Below are 26,804 nucleotides of genomic sequence, written 5' to 3' on the forward strand. Positions count from 1 at the left end.
TGATAATTTACCTATTGTCAGATTGGATAAGTGGGCAAGAAAATGAGTACTAGCTACATTTAATGCTTACCATAAAAATAATTGGTTTTTTTTTTTTTTCGATTTAGGGATTTTTATTAGATGTGTTTAAAGGAAAACGAAATGATAAGCTAAATAACATTCATGCAATTTAGATTTTAGATGGTAGAACTAATTTTGCATTTGTATGTGTTCTTCAATTGGAATCAATTTAACATATATTTTTTTGAAACTTCTGATATGTCCAGGCATGCAAAAAGATCATCAATGGCTTGGTTGCTCACAACATTAGACCCATAAGACTTTTATGAATCTAAATTTTCATGATGTTATGAAGAAAGGTATTTGTTTTTCCACTACTATAAGTTTAATTTTTTCCCCTTATTCAAAGTGTGTTAATATATGTTACAATGATGAAGTATGATTTGATTTACTTTTGAATATGTTATATAAAAAAGAAAAATACTTTTGAGATGCTATAAAAATACAACAACAAAATTAGAAAATTTTTTAAATAAAAGTCTTTTGTATTTGCACGGATTACAAGCTAGTATATATAAAAGTAGAGATCTCATGTGAGATAACACGAGGTTCTACCAAGTGGCGTATTCTATGCAAAGAGAATTGAAATATTCTCAAGTGCCACATTAGAGATAAGAACAAATTGAATTTTGATTTTTTTTGTTCCATTTGGTTCAATGTTTCAAGAATTTTCTATTTAAAAAATAAATATTTTTTGTATCCTTTAGTTCAATATTTCAAGACTTTTCATCCTTCACATATACACACAAAACTATTTGCATTTTAATTAACAATTTTCACCTCTTGTACTTCTAGCTCTTTATATATACCTACCCATATCTCTTCATGCCATCCTATGTCAAATACACACCAACCAAAAACGATGTCATTTACCTTCAATCTTTCGACGACACTTACCTAGCTCTAACATTGTTGTTTCATCTAATCCTAACCCCGTATGAGTTGGCTACAACCAAAGAAGGGATGCTTGCATTTTATATTGAGTGACAACGGCAATTACGATTTTGATGTTAAGATTGGACATTGTTGATTTGTGGATTTTATAAATGATGTGATTAACTGTGAGTGTTTAGGATGTGTATTTTGTTTTAGAATTAAGGAGAAAGAGAAAGACACATGCTATATCAACTTTTATTCTATAATATCCCTCCAAAGTCGTTTTTTATTTTATTTTAATTCTCATTACTTCAACTGAATAATTATAATGACTATGTGTGTACAAATTATAATTGTTGTTTTTTATGATGAATTCATCACTAATAAAGTTCTATTGCTATTATGCTTTAATACGAATACAACATTCTCCAAAACAATCTTATATAAAACATTACAATATTATCAGTGTATCATATGGGTAACTTACTATATCTAATTAATGTAACTTCTCAGGTATTGAGTGATCTTTTTCAACCACGTGAATTATGCAGTAGAATAGTCGATAAACATGGTAGCAGTAAGTGGCCTACAATTTCAAACATGTTACACGTGAAAATTGTGTAATCCAAGTTCCAACTATATAGTTCCTCAAAAAAAAAAAAAAGTTCCAACTATATAATGTTTATAAAATAGTCCATAAACGTTGTTATTATTATTATTATAACAATAATAATAATTATATTATGAATTATCTTTCCTATATATTTCAGTATGTTTCCTGATAACACTTCAAGAAAATAAAATCATACTATACAGTGATTATTGGATAAGATAGCATTATTATATGTCTTAAGTACATTCCTAACATGTCAACTATTTTTTTTACATAAAAAAATACCTTTAACAATTTTTGAGTTTTTCATGTTGTTATTTACTCAACTAGTCCATAAGAAACCCAACTCGAGCAGTCCATAACATTTTTTTTTTTCTTGGGATACATCATTTATTAAAAAGAGTTTGCATTGGAAAAATGTATGTAAAACACCTTTCTAGAAGATCATCTTGTTTTTGTGATTCCACGTCAACTTCTTGAAAAGTACTAATCATTTGTGTGTGTGTTCACCTTGTTTTGCATAATCTTTTAAGCTTAACTCTAAAAGAGACTGCAACCTAGGTTTCCGCTTATTGGATTAAACCCACATGAATGAGTGAAATTGTGTTTAAATTTAATTGTACTTTAAAATGTCATCTTGGCAAGACCATAGAGCATAGGTCTCATCCTCTTGTCTCTCTCCATTCCTAAACGGGTATAAATGTATCTTGCATAAGTGCTGGGAAGCTAGTCAAAGTGTATACGCACACACACAATTAGAAAGTAGGCAAAAATACCATTTGGGTCATTGTTCAAAGTGCTTGGAGACTAAGGGAAAATAGTTCAAGTTGCGGGATTAGTAACATATTGTAATTATCTCTTAAAAAAAAAAAAATACTCCTACTAGCTACAACAATGTGCCTATTGGTTTTTTAACTATGCAATGTTGATAAATCTAATTTTTATAAATTCATAAACAAAAATAATTTTATTTGAGTACCTCAAATAATATAATTTTAAATCTTGAATGGTAAGAATAATAAATTTTAAATAAAAAATTATAGTATAAAATGTTATCTATAATTATATTAAGTAAGAAGGAAAAAAAGAGGAAGCTACAAAGAGAATTATATTCTTTTTCGCTAGTGTGTACTTGTGTTGTAGCGGCGACAAGCATGCAACGAAGATTGAATTCTATATGACATAAATAAACAGAAATTGCACACACTGTGTATTTGGCAATGGTTTTGATTCAACAGAACATATTATGGCCAAAATGTGATTTTTGAAAGTTTTGAGGATTGAAAATGTAATCTGGAAAGGCAAGGGGTACTAATTAAATTAAGACTAATTTGTTGTAAAAACAGAAATTGATGAATAATACTAACTAAATTAATGTCACCCCTTAGATTCTAAACTTCATTTCGTAGGACATGTTTTATCTGTTTTACAGAATTGTTGTAATAAAGATTAACCCCATTATTTAGGGAATGCTAAAAATTTTGGAATTTATCCCAATTAGATATTAGATTACCCCAATATTTATGTTTGAGGTAAAAATGACCAAAATGCTTTTGTTGACCAATCTTTAACCCAGGTTGACTATAGTTAAACTAAGTAAAAGATTTCACCCAAATGCTGTAAATTGAATAAGACATACAATATCCAAATTAGCTTTGACACTATTCTAACAAGACATATTTTGTAGCATTAAGATCTCAAATATAATTCCCCAATTTAAATTAGACAAATATCAAAATTGAAAATCATTTTATGAAATTTTAGTAGTAGTCAATTTGATTTTGTTATTTTCAATTTATAGTCAACTTGGTCTCTATAGTCAAGTCATTATAGACTTGACTAAAATTAGGCAAAAATGCCAAATATGACTGCAAGTTGAAAATAACAAGTTTAATATAAAAAGATCAAATCAACTGTAAGTTGAAAATAACAACAATCTAGATTTTGATATTAATCTACATCTTCACTAAATATATATATTTTTTGACAATATGATCTTATACATGGACCATGGTAGTGGTACCTATGGCCTAACGGATAAGGCTTGTAACTTCTTATAAGGCGGTTGTGATTTGTGGGCTCGAGTCCCACCGAGTATGATTTTCTTCTACTTTTTTCCTTTCCAATTTTGTCCACTATTATTTTTCTTCTTTTCCAGTTTTACCCTCTTACATTTTCTTTTCAAAATTCTCCTACCAGAATCTCCAACTCTATCCAACACAGCAAAGTAAAGCGCTCTGGGTCTGGGCAATCAGATTAACCCCAGACATAGAGAGAGAAAAAGAAGCAAAGCAATGGAATCAGAGTTCATTGTAAGTTATAAATTCATGTTACCCATTGTTACGCAATCCATGTCGTTCTTACCAAAAATGGAGGTGCCATTTAAGTTAGAACTCATTGGGAAATTTGATTTTTGATGATTTTGGTAAATGCTTAGACACCCTCTCACCTTTAATTAGAAAGGACATGTACTCTTGTCATAGAAAGGATGTGCGAGCTCCCTTATGGAAGGAAATGTGGCACTTGAACATCCTAGCAAAGGTGAGAATATTTGCCTGGAGACTCCGTATGAATGCAATCCCCACTATGCTTAACTTGAGCAAAAGAGGAGTCCCAGTTGATCCTCTCTGTCCTCTTTGTAGTAAGGAGCCAAAATTTGTGGAGCATGCAATTCTAAAATGTGATATAGCCAAAAAAAAGTCTCGAAAAATTGGCTTGACTGCCCCATCAGTATTTTGGGAGGTAGGCGAGACTTTTCGGATATAGCTTTAGACAAGGGACTCAAAGGGACCTAGAAAAACTCTTTGAAGTGGCATGGATGATTTGGTATAATAGGAACCAAATGGTGCATGATGCAAACAGATCCTCAGAAAATGTCATTTAGGGGATGCTATGTGAATGGTGAAAGACTATAGGGAGGCAAACTGTATTCAAGCAAAGTCCCAAAAGCCAAAAGAAAATAGTTTTGAACCGCACCCTGGCCTTAAGGTGGCGCCGCCCCTGCCTCCAGATGATTAATTTCTTATCAATGTGGATGGAGCTATTCCCACTGACAATGGCCACTCAAGTATCGGCATCATTATACGGGATAAGGACTTGAAGGTCACAGCTGCCATGTGCAAGCCCCTCTCAGGAATGTGTGGAGTAGAAGAAATTGAAGCTATTGCAATGGAACAAGGCTTAGTGCTGGCAAAAGAGCTTGGGCTAGAGCGAGTTCTTATGGTTGGAGAATCTCTTCAAACAATCCAAGCAAGTGAACAAGAAGATGTTAGAGGTGCAGTTGGCCATATTGTAGCTGGAATTGTGCAAAAAATGAGAAGTTTTGCTGATGTGAAAGTCAAGCACATTGGAAGAACAGGCAACAAAATAGCCCATGAATTAGCCCAGCAAGCAAAAAGAGGGAGGGATACCATGTGCTAGTTAGGAAGAGAGCCAGACATAATTTCTAGGGGTGTAATCGGTTCGGTTCGGTCGGTTTGAAGTGCGATTTTTCCACCAAACCGAAATTTCGGTTTTACCAAATTTGGCACCGACACCAAACCGAAAGGGAGGAACACCGACACCAAACTGACTAGATTTCAATTGGTTCAGTTTGGTCGGTTTTCGGTTATTTCCAATTTCTTAGAATTAAACAGATCAGAGACAAACAAAAAAAAAAAAAAAAAAAAAACTATTTCTCTTTACTTTTCCACATTTTCTCAGCACCTAAACACCAAGCAAACAAAAAATCAAAATCAAAATCATGTATATAATCAGATAACATACCAAAATAAGAAAATATATATTTCCTTTGCTTTCCCACGTTTTCTCATCACCCAAACATGAAGCACCAAGCAAGTAGCAAACACAAAAAAAAGAAAAAAAAAAAAAAAGGAGAACGGAGAAGAAGCACTGAAGCAACATGATAGTGTATGTGTTTTTTTGGATAAATTTTCTAACCATCCAAACAAGAGGGACTCTGATGAGGCCGGCGTAGGGAGGCGGTGATAGAGGCAGAGATCGTGAAAGTGAGGGACTGGAGAGTGGATGTGTTGTCATTTGTGAGAGGGAGTATTGGTCTGCGCATTGGAGGGGGTTGGGGTGATCGGTGGGGGAGGAGCCGGAGGTGAGGTTGACGACTAGAAAAAACTTGGTGAGAAAAAATGGTGGGAGAGAAAAAAAAATGGTGGAGGGGCGGCTGGAAAGAAAATGGTAGGAGGGTCAGAGCTTATAAATATAAAAGGCTAGGGTTTTAACTTTTAATGGTTTAAGAAAATTAAAAAACCCAAAAACGTTGGGGCGAAGGCTCGGACCGTAGAACACTTAGAGGGCGTTTGGATTCAACTTATTCCTGCGTCTGTGCGTTTGCGTTTGTGATATGCAGGGACCCACGTGTACAGTGACACAAAAACGCGCTGAGGGAAACGCAGGATGAAAAGAAAAGAGTTGAAAGCATTTCATTAAAATTTAAAACGCGTGGGGAGTACTGTTCATGGACACCTTCTAAAAACAAAGAGCTGAGACGCACCGTTTCACTAAAAGCTCCAACGCATGGGTGATGGGGTGTCCGTGTAGCTTCACTGAAAGCCATCTGTGATGACAACGGTGCGCACACCTGAAGCCATCTGATCACACAAGCCCAGCTCCATCTCATCAAAACAGTGCGCTCCTCCTCTGTTCAACGGATATTTTTTCTCTTCTTCAGCTTTCTTCTTTTCTCCCAACTACCGTGGCAGAATGTGTTCAAACCTCTTCAATGCTCCGTCTGAATCATCTTCAATGAACTCACCAACCACAAAACTATCAAAACAGAGCACACATGGTAGAAGAAAGCCCATTATGCGAAACTCTCTGAAAAGACCCCCTCTGCTCTTCCTTCGCACGAGCAAACCTTCTCTCCGCTTGGGACATCGTTGCTGCCATTGTGGGTCTCTGCATTCACGGGTAAGTTGCCTCTAATTTCTCATGCTCTCTCATCTGTTGGTGTGGTTATAATGTGATCCATGAGGCTTCATCAATCTGTGGTTTTGTTTTTCTTTTTTTGTGTTCAACGGTTGTGTGTGGTGTTTTTGTTCAACGTTTGTGTGTGGCTGTTTTGTGTTTTCCATGACACTATAATGTGGGTTTCTTGATCCTTCGTGCAATACCGCATGTAAATTATCTTTCTACCTCTGTTGTATATAAATGTATATGTGAGTTCAGTTTGCATTTTTCATGTGGGCATGCCTAACTGATTATATGACATGCACATGAACTGTTTGTTGAAATGCCTCAATGAGTATAGAAGGAAGTTGTAGCAAAAATGGTTAGGGAGAAATCGAAGGACGGTGCTAGTAATGATCCGAGAGCTGACTGGAAAGACATTAAGGAACTACAAGCCTTTTGTGAGTTCTGTGCTGTTCAAGTCCTAGAAGGCCAGAGGAGTGGAGGATTTCTAACCAAAATTGGGGTTGATGCAGTGATTCAACAGTTGGATAACCATTTTGGAAAAGTGGTGACTTTCCTGCAGATTAAAAACAAATGGGATCATTTGAAAAAAGGGTGGAGGCAGTATAACGAGTGTTTTGACAATGAGAGTGGGTTGGGTTATGATGCTAGCACTGGGCTGCTTCAGGCCACTGATGAGTGGTGGACCCGAAAGATTACGGTTAGTTCACTTTACATGATTGTGACAAACTTTACTATCTACAACTATATATTATTGTGTTCTAACTACTGGTTCTCCACATGTATGCATGTCCCAGTGCAAAAACCTTCAAAAATAAACGTTTGCCGAATCGTGAGGCGCTAAACATCATGTTTGGAGGCACAGTTGCAACGGGAAAAAATGCATTCTGCACAAGTGGTCAAATGCCAAAGGAAACCACCGAAGGTTCTGGGGACTCTGCTGATAGCACACAATTTGTTGATCCCCAATGTGAACCTTTTCTGAATGTTGACGCAATGGAGGTTAAAGGTCCATCATTGTCGAGGGCAGGACCAACAATGACTAAGGGGAAAGGCTTGGCAGCCAATATCCACCTTTTCAAGCCAATTTGTAAGAAATCAAAAAAAAAAAAAAAACGTTCAGTTGCGCAAGAGATGTCTGACTCTTTGAAGAGCATCTCAGAGGTTTTTCTTGAAAGTAGGAGTGTAGGTACCTGTACACCATTTGCTTCCACAGCAACTACTCAGGTTAAAACAATTCTAGACATGATGTTGAGTCTTCCCAGGGTGCACTCGGGTCATTACCTTCATCTATTCAGCACCGTCTACTTTATGGAAAAAGAGAAGGGTAGGCACATGTTCACAGCACTTTGCGATGACAAGGACATCCAGCTGAAGTGGCTAGAAAATGAGTACCAAAGGCACCCTGAATTTCATTTTTAGTGAAGGAAAGGGGATTGTCTCGATAGGATTGGTGTTGTAATCGGATTTTCAATGTTGTACTTGTTGCACTATGTGAATTTTCTTTTGTTTTTATTGGTAGAAACTAAAATGCTTACCAAGGGTGTGTATGCAAGACAATGGTTACCAATTAATTGTCATGAATATCTACGTATGCTTACCTGTTCCGTTTTCTTATGCTTACCTGTTCCTTTAATTTTTTATTTTTTATTTTTCATATGTCCTAATATTAATAACCTCTTAGACATTTTTTTTTGGGCATAGTTAAGTCCTCAAAGCTTGATCCTTCCCACAGCTGCATGACTAGTGACCACATGGAAGGTATGTAGTTTTATACTTGCATGGCATCCTTTATACTTGAGCTGATACATCAATACTGTTTTCCAATCATGAAGTAACTACTCTACTTGAATTTTATTATTATGATACATCAATACTGTCGAATCTAAATTTATTTTTCTGTTCTTTCTTCTTCTTTTTTTCCCACAAAATGTATAGTACATTCAAATGCTTTCATGAAAATCCTTTAAATTCATAGTCCAATGAAGTACACAGCCTGTCTTTGCACGAGGGAATTAATGTCTTGTATACAACAACTTGTCTATTGTTTCATTTGTGTTTGAATATCATGACCATTAAAGAATTCTACAAAAGTTTGAGTCATTTTCTCACGTAATAACATCCTCTGAATTTCATAAAATTTTCAAGTTTCAAGTAAAATTTTCATCTTTCTATTTCATCCAATGAAATGGGGCTGCACAGTCTCCCTGTGGTATACATGTTTCAGCCCTCTACATGTGTTGATCTGGCCTGGTCTTCAGTAATTTAGATTTTCCTTGGGTTGCTTTGATGAGCATGCTATGTAGATTTCAAAATGAAGTCACTATTGCTCTGTTTCTATAGTGCTAAAAAAATAATTTTGCATAGTTAAAAGAATTGAAATCATTTCATGGAAATTTGCTTATAGTGATATAGGTTGGGTATAAGCTCTCTTAGATGATCTTGTAGGTTGTGGATTGCTAGTACTGGTGGTGAACAAAATAAAAAGTTTAGATTGTGTTTATAAAGTACATATATTAGACTGGAATTTTTTTGCTACAATCTTAAATGTTCTGTGCTGTATATATGTTGGTCATGAATAATTAGTTTTCGTCACGTGAGATTCTTTTTGTAGCAATTTTTTAAAGACAAAGTTTTGGAGTTTGGAGCATTTGCCTATGGTTTGCATTATTTTGGTGATTATGTTGGTCATGAATATCTATTTTTGTCTTTAGTTTAACTCTTTTCTTTTCGTCCTTCACTCCTTCTCAGTTTCAAAGAGTATCCTGAAACAGTAAATATAAAACTAGTATATTTTTATAGTTAAAAAATATTATTTTCTTTTTATACCTGAATAATGAGGTGGAGAGATTTGAACTAATATATATCAATATTAAGAGATGCAAACTAATTAATTTAAAATTTTCTTTTTTAAGATATAAGAATTTGTATAACTCCACAAATAAATTATTTGTTAAAGACAATTTTACAACTCCAGATATCTTGCATATATAATAATATTTTCTGAAATTTATATAATAAATTTTTATAATTCCACAAATCCCACATTGAAGCCCAATGCCACTAGAAAAAAGAAAGGGGTATTGAGTTTCTGAAAATGTTATACTAACAAATTTTTGGTAAAATATTTTTACAACTTTTAAACACAAATTTTTTTCGGTCAATAAATTTTTTTTTAACAGGTTTGACAAATTTTTTTATAATGAAACAATTACTTAAAAAATGTTTTTAAAATATATTTTACAATGAAACAAATAGAGCCGCAGTGTTTTTTTACGACAACTGTCCGCATTTTTATAGATTAGATACACACCTAAAGTAAAATATACATATATATATATATATATATGTAATTGTTTGAAATAAAAATAATGGGTATATCTTAGCATAAATTTTATCATAAATGTTGGGTACTATAAATTGTGACTTAAATAAGTAGTTTTTATCTGTATCAGTATCCTTTATAGGTGTATTCTTCTTGAATCTCTATCATAGTTTTAATTTTATACAAAACTTGAGTGTAAAATCTTTCAAGTATTGACTGGACTCCAGTCCTCAGATGACATGTTGAGCGAAAAATTTTCTTTGAAAAGAAATTAACCCAGCGCAATGCAATGCAATGCAATTCTCTACCAAAAAGAATCACTTTCAAGATCCTGACCTTGTTTTCATAGATTTTCTTAGTTATCAATTACCTTGATTTTGTAAATTTTCTCAGTAATCAAACAATAGAGCAAAAAAAAAACAAAAACAAAAAAAAAAAAGATTAGTTTTCTCTATTATCTTAACAAGTTTTTAATAAAAATAACTTAGTAAAATCAAGACTGTGGATGCATGGTTGATGCATGTGATTAAAATATATTAGTAAAACCAGTGCTTATATAACCAGTGCTTATATTATTTTATGATTATTATTTTTCTTGTTTTTGTAGCATTAGATATAGTTCGTATCTCAAGGCTCTGAATTTTAAGACCGATATCTTTTAGATCATTGTTCAATACCTAGAAAGCAGTCTCAAGGTATACAAAAGGATGGATTTGCTAAACGACTCATCTGATTCCCAACACGAGTGAATTTCTATAGTTTCCCCTCTAGATGTGAATATACAACTTGTAGAAATCTTGGATGAAATCGTGAAAGCATATGATTTATTGGTACCACCATAGTTTGACCCTAGTAGTAATAAAGGTTCAATAACGTGAAACCTACTGTGAATTACCCAACATATTATAGTATCACATTAGTATTTTGTACATGCAATTAAAGATGGTAAAATATGCAGGGACAATGACTTCGACATAAGCGACGACATTGTACTCGCAACATATCTAGCCGGGTGCGCATGTGCAGTTTACATGGAGACCTATATGACCAAAGTACCATTGCATACGAATATACAAACAGGGTATGAATGGGTATTGTATACATTAACCGGAAATCCTAAGAAATGTCGAAGACATTTTAGAATGTCAAGCCATGTGTTTCGACAATTGTGTAATACATTGCGCCAGTATGGATATAACGGTACCAGAAGAGTTTGCTTGGAAGAGTCTCTAACAATGACATTGGTGGTACTTGGTCATGCTAAGGGTAACAGATTAGTGCAGGATAGATTTCAACACTCAGGTGAGACAGTGCATCGACATGTGGTTAAGGTAGTTACATTGTTAGCCACTGTTATGGCAGTGGACATTATCAAGCCTGCTGATCGTACATTTCGAGACGTGCCAGAACATATTCAGCATTCAAGTCGATATTGGCCACATTTCAAGGTACTTTGTGAATTTTGTATCTTGACTTTATTTTATTAAAATTATCTTTATGTTCATACCACGTATTTCATTTCACATGGATTAATTTTTGTGGCCATGGTTAGGGTTGCATTGGTGCGATTGATGGGGTCCACGTCCCCGTGGTCGTACCAGTTGATGAGCAACACTCGTACTATGGCAAGAAGGGGATCACCACAACAAATTGCATGTGCGCATGTGACTTTGACATGAAGTTCACATTCGCATGTGTTGGATGGGAAGGGTCAGCGCATGACACGAGGATTTTTTTTAGCTGCCTCAACAATGAGAGTTACAACTTCCCAAAAGCTCCAGCTGGTTTGTAAATATGTAACTTAATTACATGTATTAAAGGATGTATTAATGTAGTGAAAATGCTAATGTATTAAACGTGTTCATTTGCAGGAATGTATCATCTAGTTGACTCAGGGAACCCTATGAAGAAAGGGTTCCTTGCACCATATAAGGGGGAGAGGTACCACATCCCCGAATTTTAGCCTCATGAGGTGCTGCATCGTCCAGAGGAGAGATTTAATTATCTCCATTCATCACTCCGTTCGGTCATAGAATGAACTTTTGGAGTTTGGAAGAATAAGTGGAAAATTTTGAGAAGTATGCCACAATTTCATATACGCACTCAATCGTACATCATTGTTGCTACAATGGTTCTTCACAATTTCATTAGAGCACATGAGATAAACAATGACGTCGAACGTTTCAGATCTACAGGAGGCACATCTAGACCTAGTGAGAGTGGCCATTACGATCCCGTGGCACATATGATCTCAATCTTGGATGAACTTGAGATGAAAGAGGTTCGTGACAGTATCACAGCATCGATATGTGCAGACCATAACTGATTATGGTGACTATTATTTTTGTGACAATTAGTATTTTTGGTGTGGTTGAAAATACCATTAACATTATGAAATTTTTTTTGTGCGGACCATAAGTGAAGCCGCCCAAACTTCTTTTATGTAATACCTTTTTTTTTTTTGTATTGTTGGTAGGCAGAACTGAGCTAATCACACATGACAAACAAAGATGAAATTCTAAAGTCTAAACCAACAAAAACTAAGGGTTTGTTTGGGTAAGCTGTTTGAAAATGTGAGTTTTTAAAAATAGCGTTTTTAAAATGTGCGTTTGGAAAACACAATTCTGAAAATTACAATAAAACGTTTGGTAAAACTTGTGTATAGTATTAGTTTAAAATTGCGTTTTGGTGCAAATTACCAAAAAGGACTAAAAGACTTAATTTTGATGTTGATGTTATTCTATCATTTTTTAAGTAGCTCATGAAAATAATAATAATAATAATAATAATAATAATAATTACAATATTCACTAATCCCCACTAACCTTTCTTTAAAAAAAAAAAGGTAAAATATTATTAAAAGCAAAAGCTAAATTAAAATAACCCCCAATTACTTTCCCTTGCCAATGCTAATGTCAACCTCAAATAAACAAAGTGAAAAAGAGATAGCAGAGATAAGAGAGAGAGAGAGAGAGAGAGAAACAGAGATTTCATTCACATGGGCATGCAAACTTCTTGCAAACATGGACGGAGAGCAAGTGGTCCATGGACATGCAAGTTGTTCCTACAAGTAGTGCCTTCTTATTTCCATTTACGATAGTGATACAGCTGAGCTCGTTCTTGTTGTGACAACATTCTCCACCGCTACTGCAAATTCTGCCTGAGGCCTTGAACAGTGCTGTCGCTGGAAAGTTAGGGAGGTGAGTTTATTTGTTGGCTGATGATTTTGTCATTTAGCAAACATTTAGCAAATGCTTGAGGGTGTTTTAGGTATTCAAACCTTAAAAAGTATTACGAATCTGCGTGTTAAGTGGCGTTTTTCAAAAAGTTCATTGGTACTTCAGTTTCAAAACGTGATATATGGCATTTGAAAGAACGCAATTTCTACTAAAATCACAGTACCAGACACACGCATATTTGCGTTTTTGATAAAAAAGCGCGTTAAGAGTTTTAGCACAGCCTATCCAAACGGGCTCTAAATAATAAAGAACAATAAAATGATACACGAATGAATAAACTTTATTCAAATTACTTAATAAAATGGCCAATATAAGGCCATTCAACGAGTTTAAGATACCACGACCATCACAATACAATACTATTAAAGCAAGTTTAGAACATATTAGGAGCCATGAAACAATGGCAAGTAAACTGATAACAGATAGACAACCGCAGTATAGGAGAGTATATACTATAGCAAAGCATAAAAACATTTGGTTCCAAAAGCCTCTTTCTTATTGCCAGTGATAACTATTCAACTACCACAATATGAAAGTTCGTCATATTGCAAGGAAACATGAATGTTTCTAACCTTTTATCCAACAAAAAGGAAAAAGAAAACAAGGAAACATGAATGTTCTTCGAAACAGAAAAAGAGAGAGTTCTGTGAAGAGAAACTAAAAGGTCTTTTGGAGGGCCAGAGGCCCAGAGATATGGAAGTTTCACTGATGTCAAGTATCAAAAATTTTGTTCTCTCGGAGCTTAAGCCAAGCTCTGCACCATTTCCTATAACTTTCAGAAAAAGTACCATCTTAAACGCAATTGCCTTTATTAGTTGACTGCAACCTCAGCAGATAAGTAACTGGGATGAAGGGCATCTTGACCAGATACTTTGGCCTTGGAGTACTTGAGAACCTGCACATCTTCTTCCACTTTCACTGCCAGAGATTCGGGTGACTCCAACAAAAGCAGCAATTCTGAATTATCCATCTCCAAAAGCATCCCCGTAATCTTAGAAGCAAGATCAGGCTGCACATAAAAAGAAATTTATGTAACTTTGGATTTGTGGTTCATCTGAAAACGTCAAAATAATTTTGAAAACAATGATATTAATGATTAAAATAATTAGAAAATGAATTCCTAGGGGCCTGTTCACTTTGTTTCAAGAAAGAAACTTTCTTCAGATGTGCTTAAAATGCATAATTAATTTATTTGTAGTACCTTGTATTTCTGGACAAGAGGGTAGAGACGCTCTCCAAGTATCTGCTTCCGCTGCTCAGGGGAAGCAGCAGCGAGCATGCTACTCAGCATCTCTGCTCCCTGTTGTGCAACTCCACCAGAATTAGAGGCAGTAGATGAGACACCAGATCCTTTGCTCATCTCACGTTGATGACCATTTGGCACATACTTAGCCTGCCCAGTCCGCTGCATTGCATGCTTACAATGATTAGAGCACACATGGTACATATATCACAGAGAGGAAAATATTAATCTAGAAAGAATATTAGGCGTGGACCTTTCACAGGCTGAAAATTCCAAAAAAAAGGGCAAATAGAAGGCTCCAAGATGAATAGGTAAAAAATAGTTAGAAACTAGGGAACAAATATTCCCTAATTTCAGCTCCTTTTCTTGGATCACCATAAATGTTATATTGGATCTTTAAGGATTTAATAATAATAAAATAAAATAAAAAACCTCTATAGTAGTGTAGATCCTCATACTGCCTAACAAAGCCTCCTATCTCTCAATCAATCTAAAGTTCTGACTTCAATAATGCATGAAGAGACCATCACAATCACATCTAGAAAAAGTGTGCCGCTCCACTCCAAGAAATCAAATTCTATGTAATATTGGAGAGAAACTATGTGCTTTTGGGATTTGCGTGCTCCCCATGGGAATTAGACAATAAAACCTAAAGTAAGATCTGGGAGCCACAGATTGCATGGTAGAATGCACAGGCATCAAATAGAATATAGGGTAAGAAAACATCTTTAGCGTATGAATTAGTAGTGCAGAAAGATAATAATGTGAAGACACAGAAAAAACCTGCTGATTGGTTGAATCTTTTGAAGAAGTCACTGAGTGAGTGTTCTGTTGCAAGAGGGGCTTATATGAAAGAGAGTGAACACCACCCTGTGGAAGCATATGCCCGTTCATTCTGCCCCTGTTATGCCTATTTTGCTTTTGAGTATTAGGAAGCTGCAAAAGAAATTAAAAGGACATGAGCAAGCAAGCATGTGTGGAAAACTAATTTCAACCACATAAGCATTATACTGGTCTATGTTTTCTCACAAACCCTTATAATTCTCCGAGGATGACCCACAATTTGAAATATGACATTGGGTTAAATAGCACTAAAATATACATAAGAGAAAGTTTCACTACACTCTTAAGCAGATGGGTACTTACTGGAGATGGTTGAAAGGCTAGTCTGGTTGGAGGGACAAAGAAACAATGGCAAGACTCCTTCCATCTTCAAGTTGCTTTCCTGCAAAGATAAGCCATTGTTGGTCTGGTGCGAAACCTTCCTTGTCTTGTATCTTAGCCTTCACATTGTCAATAGTGTTTGAGCTTTGAACCTCCAAGGTTATGGTTTTTCCGGTCAAAGTCTTCACAACCTCCAATGGTGCAAAGTCCCCATCCATACTAAACAAACTGCAATAAAAACAAATTCAAGTCATTATTCAAATAAAATTATAGATAATCATTGGTGCTTATCTTAAACTATTAGGAGTAGAAGAGCATCCAGCAATTTTGCAGCATAGTATACAAGAACAATCTCTAGAAACAAGACTACTGGACAAGTTAAATCAATCATGATAAGATTATTAATACTAGCAAAATATATCATTCCAGCAAAGAGAAGCAAAACATTGCAGAGAGAACAATAACATAGAAAAATAAGAACATAACCGAATTTGTATTCTCACATTCCTTGATTTCAATTTTGATGGTCCTAATATACAACAATACAACATAATGTCCGGAAACCTAAAATGGCATAACAATTAAATCTCCATTTTGACCACCATCTCCACTACTCTTAAATTTTAAAAAGAACTTATGCTTCAAATAAAAATTCTAAAGCAACACAACATTTGAATTTTTTTTCTCCCCCCATGCTAGGAGTTCCACATTTTCTCGGGAATCAAAACAGAGAGCAATGAAAGATTTTTCAGGAACCTGATTGCATGAAACCTTATTATTTTTAAAGTTCCTAACTTTTCCTGTCCGGTATTTTTTCTTGGAAACCAAACAGATAGCTAATGAATCTCAAAATTCACCATCAAAGTCCAAAGCAACACAACATTTGAATTATTATTATTATTTTGGTTTTGTTCTTTTCAATCCTTCTTATTTGGTTGAATTTTACTCAGCATTGTACATTTTCTCGGGAACCAAACATAGAGTAATTCACAAACACATAAAAATCACAATTACAATCTCCACTCTTAAAGTTCCAAAGCAACACAACAACTGAAACTTTTTTTGTTTTCTCTTCTTTTCCTAAGGTTCCAAGGCAACACAACATTCAAAAAATGTTTTAGCTAGGGATTTGAAATATTTTCTCGCGAACCAAACAGAGATTGGTAAAAAGAAAAAAAAAATTTGAACCTGGTTGCCACGGCCGGTGTACTTGAGCTGGCAAGAGCCGAAACTGGGACGGCAGCGGAAAAGGTTGTGTATTTGAAGCATAAGTTCTTTTTAAAATTTAAGAGTGGAACAACAATCCGGCCTAAGGAACAAAAATCCATTGGGTGTGACTGAAACCCTAGAAATGAAACAGAGAAATAGAAAGCTGAAAACAAATCAAAACAGCTTCGAAAGAAACAAACACAGAGATCTGAAGAAAAGGAAAGAGAAGACTGACCTCCGGAGCTGCGGCGACCCATAGATTACGATAAGACGGCGGAGTGATCGGAATAGATGAGAGCTTCTCACGAATGCAGAGAGAGAGAGACAGATAGAGATGCTACGCTGTGGAGTTCTGAGAAGTGATAGAAGAAGGAAGGAAGAGAATGAAGTTTTGCTCGGAGGATTTCTGAGCTTGTGGATTTCTGAGAACGAGAGGCTACGGTGTGTGGATTTCTGAGAAGTGATAGAAGAAGGAAGGGGAAAAAAAATGTTGTATTTATATGCTACAGTAATTTCAGCTGAGCTACAGTATTTGTATATCCTAAATTATCATTCACATTTTTTCACTTATTTGCTACAGTGTTTTCAGTTTTCAGTATTCAGTTTCAGCAAAATAAATTCTATCCAAACGGATCCTTAGTCATTAAAGCAACATCATACCACTAAGCTACAAACTCCAACGTGTCTTAGTGTTATATATATATATATATATATATATATATATATATATCGGTTCGGTTCAGTCTATTCAATGCATTAAAATTTGCCACCAACAACCGAACCGAAATTGTCGGTTTTATTATATAAAAAACCGAAACCGAAACCAAACCGAAATTTTTGCATCGGTTTGGTCGGTTTGAAGTGATTTTTTTGGTTCCTCGGTTTTTTGCACACTCCTAATAATTGCTTTGTTAAGATATGAGGGAACGTTGCTATAGGGTCTTGCTTGTGGTCTAGATTGTTGCTGGTTTTTTTCCTTTGTGTTCTGATTCTTTTTGCTTTTTTGGGGTGGCTGTACTGTTTCTTTGTTGTTTAACGAAATTTCAGTCACTATTCAAAAAAGAAAAGTATAGTACAGATATGTATGTATAATGTACGTCACTATTTACTTCTCAGCACCAACCCCACCCTCACCACCCAAAAAAAGCCCTTAAAAAATAGTCCTTTGAAAAAGATACAATAAATCATAATGTGCATGTACAGTTTCCACATGCCAACAACACAACGTTGATGCATATCATAATGTGCATGATATCGCCTATAAATAGAAATGGCAACTCTCGATAAGACTTTTTAAATCTAATCTTTTTTTTTCTTTTTCTTTTTTTGAGTAAATGAAAATGGATTTACATCTATTTTTGCAAAAAAACAACATTCTATTTTAGAATAAGAATTAAAAAAAAAAAAAAACAAACAAACTTAGTTAATTATTTTTCAAAATACTCAATTAAAATGTCAATTTTTCTTGATTTTTTTTTTCTCTCTTCACACCTTTCATTCTCTTCCTACACAATCGGGAAAAGCAAAGAAAAATAATTTCGTAAGCAACTATGCTTAATTATATTTACACATGCACTATAACAAAATCTCGTTTTGCACAATGGATACATAGACTGATGTGGGTGTTTATTGAGGTTGATTTGATGATATTTGGGTCTTATGCCATTTTACTAAAACTAATGTGAATGCTTTTAAGCACCTTTTTTAGGCTGTAAATTCCTTTGGTTGGTCTTTTTTCTGTAGATTATCATCTATGGTGATTTTGGTGTAAATCTATTCAAGTGACATTTTTCATGATATAATATCTATCATAGCAAGTTCCTTCCGGTGTAAATTCTCATGTAGCAAGTATTCCCTTTTTTAATGTAAATTCCTGCATACTCAGTAGCCCTTTTCTGATGTAAATTCTTGCGTAATGTGTAATCTTTTTCAACTACCTGAATTCCTAGCTAGTACGCAGCCTCCAACACTTCAAGTGTAGTAGGTGATCTTCCATCTATCTCTTGCAAGAGAGAGATTCACCATTCACATCTTTTTCTATCCCTTGCAAGTGGTATAGATCCATATTTCCATCCAATTTTATCCCTTGTTGAAGGGATAGATGCACATTTTCTACATACACACATGCACTTATATCTACATTGTTTTGAAATATGCACCATATCTACAATTTGGCAGCACTTTCAGCCTGTGCTCAACTTGATGATTTAGATTTGGGGAGTTGGATCCATAAATATATCAAGATGGTTAGACTAGAGCATTCTACAAGTTTGAAGAATTCACTAGTTGAAATGTACTCTAAATGTGGAGATACAGACATTGCTCTTGGAGTATTTGATGACATATCCAAAGATGTCTCTTGGAATGATATGATCCAAGTACTTGCTCTTCATGGCCTTGGTGAGAAGGCTTTGGCTCAATTCCGTTTGATGATAAGGACATGCATTCAGCCATATGATATCAGCTTCATTGGAGTATTATACTATTTTTACTATTATTGGCTTTTAGCTATGCAGGGGTGATAAGGGATTCAAGAAAGTAGGCAACATTTCAACGGCCACAATATGGAATAAGCCCTAAGTTGGAGCACTATGATTGATCTTTTATAGGACTTTTGGAGGAACTATAGATTTTATCAAAAAAATGCTCATGGAATCAAATGGAGCAATCTGGGGGGTTGTGCTTTGCGCAGTAGATTGTTTATAAAAATCAGTTTAGGGGAGGAAACAACCAGACACTTGCTAAATCTTGAACCAAAAAATGACGGGATCTATGTTTTTCTTTCAAACATCTATGAAAGTGGGAAGAAGTGAAGAGAGAGAGAAAACTTATGCACAAAAAATGTATTTGAAAGACATCGGGTTGTGGCTCAATTGTCATAAATGAAGTTTCTCATTTATTTCTGGTCGAAGATCAATCTCATCCAGAAACTACATAAATTTACCTGATGCTAAATCAAATGACTCAAAAGTTGAACTGATTAGCTATGTTGCAGAAACTTTAGAAGAGTCGATGAACATAAAGAGGTGAAAGACTGGAAATTTCTTATGGTTTGTTGAAAACACAGTCAAGGGGCAAGATTTTTCATTCTAAAGAACGCGATCTTGGTAATTGATTACCGATCTAAGCTTTCCTCGAACATGTTCTGCTCAAACTGTCATTCTGCATTTAAACTTATTTCCAAGATTTACAAACAAAAAGTAAGAGTCAAGGGTCAGAGTCATTTCCATCATGTCAAAGATGGTTCCTATTCTTGCAAAGATCACCAAAGAAAATAATTTGAAGCATACGCTGGAAATTTGGGTTCTATATAACCATAATTATAACATCAGCTTGGCAGCCTTTAACAAGGATTGACTAATAGCACAAAGATAATGAGAATATCATTGTGATCATATATGTCTCCACAAAATGTGTAGATATCCCTTTTATTATAATTTAAAAAGTGCAACAATTTCCCCATTTTTGACCTTCATGCATTAAAGCTTTGCAATGGCATATGCAGGCAAATTAGATCTCGCAGGGAGCTTTAGATCTTCCCAGTCTTCATCATCCATCATAGAGAAGTATGAGTCAACCATATCGTCACTAACAAGCTCCAATTTAGAGGGCTCCACTAGGAGAGATAGGAAACCAAAGATGAAATAAGAAAAATAAACCAACAAAAATCTATATTTATGAAAATTATTAAGACTGAAAAATCTAAATGGCAAAGATATAGAAAAAGATGCATGTCTACCTTTGGGTTCTTATCCTTATCCAATAGTATGGCTCTGAAGCCCTACAGTAAAAAGGGAAATTCTTAAAATAATCGTCAAAAGAAGAAATTAGGAGAAGATAAATATTTAAGTAAGCTAAAACCTCAAAGGGATCCTTGCTGAGTTTTCCTTGCATGACATGACAAGCAATTCTATACTCACGAACAAGACATTGACCAACACCTTGGAGCCGTCCTTGTCTAATCTGTTTGCAAGAGGAGAATAAACGTTAGAAAGTAAAAACAATCGCACAAGATTAGTCAAATTGGATGGCTGCTTAGTTTTTTCTTTAGTTATAAAGTTATTGAGGGAATTAAATATCATATTTCTATTATGGTGGTATCCATACAACAGAGGGGATTGTTGGGTGCACTGCACCATGGTCCAGCCCACATGCTTTTTCAAGAGCTCATTTAATGAGCATGTCACTCTTGTCAGAAGTTTGACTTCTCTTAATGAGAAGTGAACCAAAGAGTGTTGAACACGCTGAAGGAAAAAGAAAAGAAACAAGCAAGGCCATTCGGCCAAGGGAGCTGAAGAAAGATTTTGGTTGAAGAGAAGTCAAAGTAAGTGGCTTGAATTTATGGTGATTGATGTGAAGAGTGTGAAAGGAAGAAAAGAAGAAAAGGTCAAAGAAATAAAAGGGAAAGGCCATTCGGCCATTTGGATTAGGGGAGCAGAGAAAGAGAAGTCCCAACAAGGAGACTGAGGGCAATGCAGTTTTTGAAGAACTGCGTGAGTGAGAGCAAGCAAAAGAGAAGAGAAAAATAGAGAGAGTTAGAGAAAATTATGAGAGATATACAGTAAGAAAGAGAGCAGTGAGTGAAAAGACATGCTTTCTTGCACATAGTGATAAAAAATTTTGTACTACATTTTATAATAGCAGTACATTCTCTTTCTTTGGATCCAACTTAATTCTCTATACATTTTTGGATGCTCCTTCAAATTCTACCATAATCGCCTCTTCACAGTGGCTAAAAATGTTTAACTCAACTGTTCTCCAATGGACCTATACCAACCTATGTCACAATTCACAAGGACAGAGTAGCATGTGCTAGGTGCAGATGTGTATCTAGGCATCAAGCCAATTTCATACTACTCAGAAATGAAGCCTTATCTTTTTTTTTTTAATTGATTGGTCTAGAGAGAAACGAAAACACCTAATTTATTAGAGCATTCAATTTTGTTCATTCCTTAGGTTATTAAGAGGTAGTTACATGTATAACGGCTGGTCATTGAAAGCATAACACTTGCTGACAAGAGTCAATGTTGCATCTGACATAGAGGCACTTCAAACATTTTAGTGTCCAATAAAAATGCCTTGAAAAAGGACACTATTTTCAGTTGTCATTTGTCAACCTTCAGAAACTGGAATAAATGATACTTCTGCTAGGGAAAGAAAAAGAGATATCTATAGCCTCACATGATTAGAGCACATAACGAAAGTCCTACAGAGATAAATTTCAACAGAAGATGTCATGAATATCTTAACCACAAGTCAATCATTCTTAAGCAGTTAAATGCTGACTGAAATGGCAGCATTAAGGCTTGCTGCTCCCTTACCGATCTCAGAGAAATTTTGAGGCTTGTGGGTGATGCTCTCTTCAATGACTGGATTGTTTTAGAGATCCAATCATCCTTCTTATTCAAGGCCACTCTCTCCTAAAATTGCCAGCACAAGATCATGGTCGCGTAAGTGGTAAACATGTAAACACCAAAAATAAAAGAATATTACTCAAAGCACTAGCAAACTTTTCGAAGACATCTGACAAAGAGGACAACAAATTAATATTCTCATCATGTATAAAATTCAGTATCATTGAACTTACAAGGGCAGATATAATTTCTTCCACTGTTCTTCGAGAAAAGCACCTATCAATGACATTCAATCTGAAGCCAAGTGACCCCGAAAAAACATAAGGATTTCGAGTTTATTGAGAAAAGATTAAAAAAAATATAAAAATATATTTGAGGATCTTGGATGACAGAAAGATATGTTTGCATTTTGGAAAATGAAAACATTAGTTCTTTAATACAAAATCAACTCTGATAGAGCCTTCTAGCACTCAATCTGTGAGATGTAGTTCATTTATCACTGTATGTTAAGACGATTCACATAGCTAGCTAATAAACTAACAGAGCTTTTTCATATGTGTGTTCATTGAGAGAAGTTTATTTCATGATTGATTATCCTTGACATGGTAAGTATTAAAAATTCTTGGCATACATAGAATACACTTTAATGAATAAAAACTGTAGAGGCCGTTTAATTAGAACAAGTAGTATAATCTTTATAATTATGAATGCAAAAATAACCTGTGATATGCACTTTTCTCTTTTATATAAGGTTGCTTTGAGTACTCATTAATAACTGCAGAGATTATGGCTGGATCACTTGAATCTACCTTGCACAGTGCTTCTTCCAACAAAGACAATCTCTGGCCAATAAGTAAAAACACATAAGGAATTCAAATGGCAATGTATTACAAAATTAAAAATAAAAATTTTGGCAGATAAAAATCATGGTGATGACTACACTTGCATAGCATTTCATCTTAATGGCATGAGGATAAATATTTTAGACTTAACCCCAAGGGTTGGTCTAATGGTCTAATTTGTACTATTGAACTATATAATTATTTCCTCCTTTCAATTTCTGTTTTTACCATAATTTCCCTCTTTCTTCAAATCAAATGAGCTATGTATCCTCCTCCCGTCTACTCCACTACTTTGCCTTTCAGTTTAAACCATGTTGGGAATGGAAAAAACAAGTCTTTCAAAAAATATACAATAATTCATAATGTGCACTAAAACCATGCTTATGCATGTTACTACTTCCAACTATTCATCAACCACACAAGATGTATCTTTTTCCTTCATTGGAATTTTGAGCACTATGCCTAAAATCAAATAATTAAAGTAGAATGAGATACTACCTCAGAGGGGACAAAGTGAGTTGCAAGACCACATACAAGCATTTCAGCACCATCCAACCTAGTGCCCGTAAGACCAAGATATTCTCCTGCCAAAGATTTAAAATTATAACAAGTAGAAGATGGGAAATGGGAGGGGAGTTACAAACAAAGACCATTATAATAACAAAACAATGCAAAAAATAGAGAAGACCACTTCTGAACACTTTTAAAGCTTTGGTACAAAGAAACATAAAATTGTTATAATTCCAACTTTTATGTAATAAATAAATCTAAAAATATGAACTAATAAAACAAAACATAGAAAATATATGTATAGTAAGAAACAAATATATATGATGTAGCACAAACATTGGAAATTTTCCTTGAGCAGAGAGACAGCCAGAAGTTAGCGCAAGGAAAATTTAAGAAATAGAAAATCACTAGTAGAAATCATTGGTGACAACAACAGAATTGCAAGTCAAAATACCTAGTAATCTGTTCATAATTTTTGAAGAATTAATAAAACTTTAAGTTTTCTAGTAGATTGATTGCATGGTACAAAGAACCAACACCCATTATGATTTGTTCTCCATTGCCTAGGTTCATTCTAAGATTTGGTTTGTTCTTAACTACTTCCGTCCCCAATTTTTTTCTCCTTCATTTCTGTGCTAGGAATTTATAGCTTGAGCTTTACAAACTGACAACTTAATCCCAATGAGTCTTCCAACTTGCAGATTATGCACCTTTATCGGTCACTTGTCCCATATCATGATAACAAGCACATATAATACTCTCACCAATACTGCTAGTTTGCAATAGTATCAGTCAGTGATATACTTTAAAACCTACAAATAAGAATTGAACTACTCAAGAAAATTGAATGCTAAAGAAATATACCAACCAAAGTCCTACAAACTACGGAAAAAAAAATGAACTCCACCCGTTTTTAAGGAAAGATTTGGTATCCAAAGCGTTACTATGTGGGTCAATGATGTAATTGCCATTACCAAAGAATCCAGGGAGTCTTGACAAGAAATAAGAGGCACCCACATCTGGGAAGAGTCCCAAAGCTGTTTCTGGCATTGCAAAGACCTGCAACAAGACCATTATCAAAATACATGTTAACCAAGAAACCAAGATCTACAATTTTTTTTTTTTTTTTTAATGAATGTTAACACTAGGACTTTCCAAGAGGTCACTTGTTTGGTACTAATATTTCCCAGCACACTTGTTTCAAAGTTTTGATGTGATTTGGTGCTTTAGTTCTGTTATGATCACAGTCAAGAAATTAGAACTACTAAATTAAAACAATACTGCTCAAAAAAATAGAATAAAAAAGGAGAGCAGTTCAATCCTTCTTTTTATATGTAAATACGTCTCATGTATCCATATGGAACCAAAATTACATACCACTTTAAGACAAATGAATAATATAGCATTGAAGAAGAAAAGGGGAAAGAAAAACAGAAACTTAAGTCATAGCAAAGATTAAGCTGCAGCAATTGGTCATTCCATTGAAAATTAAATACAGCTTATTTATCCATATGGAACACATGGCACCATAATTGCCAATGCATTCAAAATGAAATTCTAATTGCCACTTCCAAAGGAAAGGCTAAGTCATTTATGGACCATTTGAACTTGAGCATCATCTGACAACTTCTTGCACATAAATATGGTATAGAATGGCTAGCCCCAAGTGCCTGGAGTCATTAGGACACTGCAATTTAGTGTACACAGACCAAAGAGGGGTGACCTAAAACCAAATTTAAGAACCTTTTAAGGAGTTCAAAACACAAGTGATGATAGTGGACAGTGTCAGCTTTTTTTGCTTGATCGGGTTTAACACAATACAATTCTTCTTCTTCTTCTTCTTCCTCTTTTCTTATTGATACAGGAAGCATTAAGATTATTTGAGGACCCAAAAAAGAAATATAAGAGGTGTTGTAACAAGGTAAGTTAAGCATCTTTTTCATTTTTATTTGACTCAAAATGTCTCCATTGGAAACACCAAGCGGTGGCGGTTGAACTACAAGGTTCCTAGCCAAATTTAGCAACTATTGTACCTGCTACGTACTATATGTTTTTTTTTTTTTTTTTTGAGAAACACGTACTATACGTATTAATTAAAGAAGATCATTTGAACAAAGAGGCTTGGCTTGAACACAAAATAGGATTAGACTTGGGCTAATATATCTCTAAAAAAAATAAAGGGGTGGGGGAGAGAGGAAGTAGTGAACTATGAGATAAACCATATTCAATTCCCTATTTTGGACATTCAAACTGACCATCATCAATTGAATGGGATAAAATAATGGAAATACATTACTGTTGTATAAAATCTCAGGAAAGTGTGTAATTCATAATCACCTAGACTTAAAACTGGAGATAAAGGGAGATAAATACCGAATTTTCTGTTGCAACCCGGAATCTACCATGTATTGATGCCCCTGCCCCACCTCCCATGACAACTCCATTAAGGATTGAAACCTTCAACAATATTTGCATGCTAACAGTAAGAAAGAATATATACATGAAACTTACTTGACCAAGAATGCCTCCACTGTCAAGAGTTAATATAAATAAAAGATAATGAAAATTTACAATTCATAGTGAACGGGGTCACCTGGGGTTTACGATAAGTTGCCAAAATGTAATTTAAGGTGAACTGCTTCCAATAAAATTTTGCACCTAATCTCCAGGTACCTAATACAGACAAATATTTTTGGGGGGGGGGGGAGGGGAGTATTACAGGATTAGCACTGACGTCCTTGAAATTCGCATAAGTTGAGTATCTTTAGATGGCTGAAAGACTCCACATTAGCAGTTGAATCTTATCTGTGATGGTAGGTCATGAATAATCTAGATGTTGAGGGTGGTCCAACGAGCAATAAAAAGAGCCTATACCTTCGTTAATATCCCGAATTGCTGCTGCAACATCACCTCCAGCACAAAATGCTCTTCCTTTTCCCTAAAAAAATGACCATAGTGGACATGCAATCAGTTTGCATTCTCTGCAAGGCTGAAACGATAGAAAGCATTCCTAATTCTTTACTTTTAAGCTTTAGTTAAACAAATTAAAATGCCTATCTATCATATATGCACAAGACAATTTCTTGAGACTCCTCCATATGAACAACCTTTACTAGCTCTACTAAGTAAATTTACAATTAAACTAGATGAAGTTTACAAGTTAACAACCTTAAGAAGGTTGCTTTAGAACCAACATAAATAACTAAGGGTTAATTTTACAACAAAATCCATACAACATGCATAACAAAATAACAATCACAATGATTCATTTGCACTACCTGAATTAAGAAAATTAAATGTAACATCGACTGCCATGTACCCACACACACATTTGCAATGATGAGCCAAAATAAAGTGTCAGAGAGATATGACTTTCTTTCTGATTTATTTCCAATGCAATTTGAAGGTAAGATATGAAGATTGTCTCTTAAGAATGGACATAC

General features: G+C 34.7%; 4 protein-coding genes and 1 long non-coding RNA gene across 6 annotated transcripts; 2 read left to right on the forward strand and 3 right to left on the reverse strand.

Annotated features, from left to right (window-relative positions):
* The first annotated feature begins 6,265 nt into the window (after positions 1–6,265).
* On the forward strand, positions 6,266–7,897 carry LOC142615161 (uncharacterized). Its single transcript, XM_075787864.1, has 3 exons — positions 6,266–6,472; positions 6,813–7,169; positions 7,256–7,897. The coding sequence occupies exons 1-3, from the start codon at positions 6,266–6,268 to the stop codon at positions 7,895–7,897; spliced, it is 1,206 nt and encodes a 401-aa protein (XP_075643979.1).
* Positions 7,898–10,831: 2,934 nt separating this feature from the next.
* LOC142616750 (uncharacterized) lies at positions 10,832–12,126 on the forward strand. Its single transcript, XM_075789539.1, has 4 exons — positions 10,832–11,248; positions 11,353–11,584; positions 11,672–11,741; positions 11,952–12,126. Exons 1-4 carry the CDS (start codon positions 10,832–10,834, stop codon positions 12,124–12,126), a joined length of 894 nt encoding a protein of 297 aa, XP_075645654.1.
* Positions 12,127–13,598: 1,472 nt separating this feature from the next.
* LOC142614764 (uncharacterized) lies at positions 13,599–15,485 on the reverse strand. Its single transcript, XM_075787394.1, has 4 exons — positions 15,429–15,485; positions 15,066–15,218; positions 14,241–14,444; positions 13,599–14,048 (listed from the first exon to the last, which is right to left on the reverse strand). Exons 2-4 carry the CDS (start codon positions 15,174–15,176, stop codon positions 13,851–13,853), a joined length of 513 nt encoding a protein of 170 aa, XP_075643509.1. The 5' UTR covers positions 15,177–15,218; positions 15,429–15,485; the 3' UTR covers positions 13,599–13,850.
* Positions 15,486–15,552: 67 nt separating this feature from the next.
* Positions 15,553–16,912, reverse strand: LOC142615262 (uncharacterized). Its single transcript, XR_012840711.1, has 3 exons — positions 16,891–16,912; positions 16,635–16,791; positions 15,553–15,674 (listed from the first exon to the last, which is right to left on the reverse strand). It is a non-coding gene; the product is annotated as an uncharacterized LOC142615262 (long non-coding RNA).
* Positions 16,913–19,933: 3,021 nt separating this feature from the next.
* On the reverse strand, positions 19,934–26,036 carry LOC142617571 (3-hydroxyisobutyryl-CoA hydrolase 1-like). 2 transcript variants are annotated; one of them, XM_075790472.1, is made up of 10 exons: positions 25,955–26,036; positions 25,735–25,818; positions 24,336–24,420; positions 23,350–23,435; positions 22,730–22,851; positions 22,243–22,303; positions 21,977–22,075; positions 20,517–20,618; positions 20,395–20,436; positions 19,934–20,271 (listed from the first exon to the last, which is right to left on the reverse strand). In XM_075790472.1, the coding sequence occupies exons 2-10, from the start codon at positions 25,792–25,794 to the stop codon at positions 20,212–20,214; spliced, it is 717 nt and encodes a 238-aa protein (XP_075646587.1). In that variant the 5' UTR covers positions 25,795–25,818; positions 25,955–26,036; the 3' UTR covers positions 19,934–20,211. The 2 variants fall into 2 exon arrangements, with proteins under 2 accessions (XP_075646587.1, XP_075646588.1); XM_075790473.1 differs by having other exon boundaries at positions 20,199–20,243.
* Positions 26,037–26,804: the final 768 nt, after the last annotated feature.

Source organism: Castanea sativa, chromosome 11 (genome assembly GCF_040712315.1).
Source record: "Castanea sativa cultivar Marrone di Chiusa Pesio chromosome 11, ASM4071231v1".
NCBI classification, from domain to species: domain Eukaryota; kingdom Viridiplantae; phylum Streptophyta; class Magnoliopsida; order Fagales; family Fagaceae; genus Castanea; species Castanea sativa.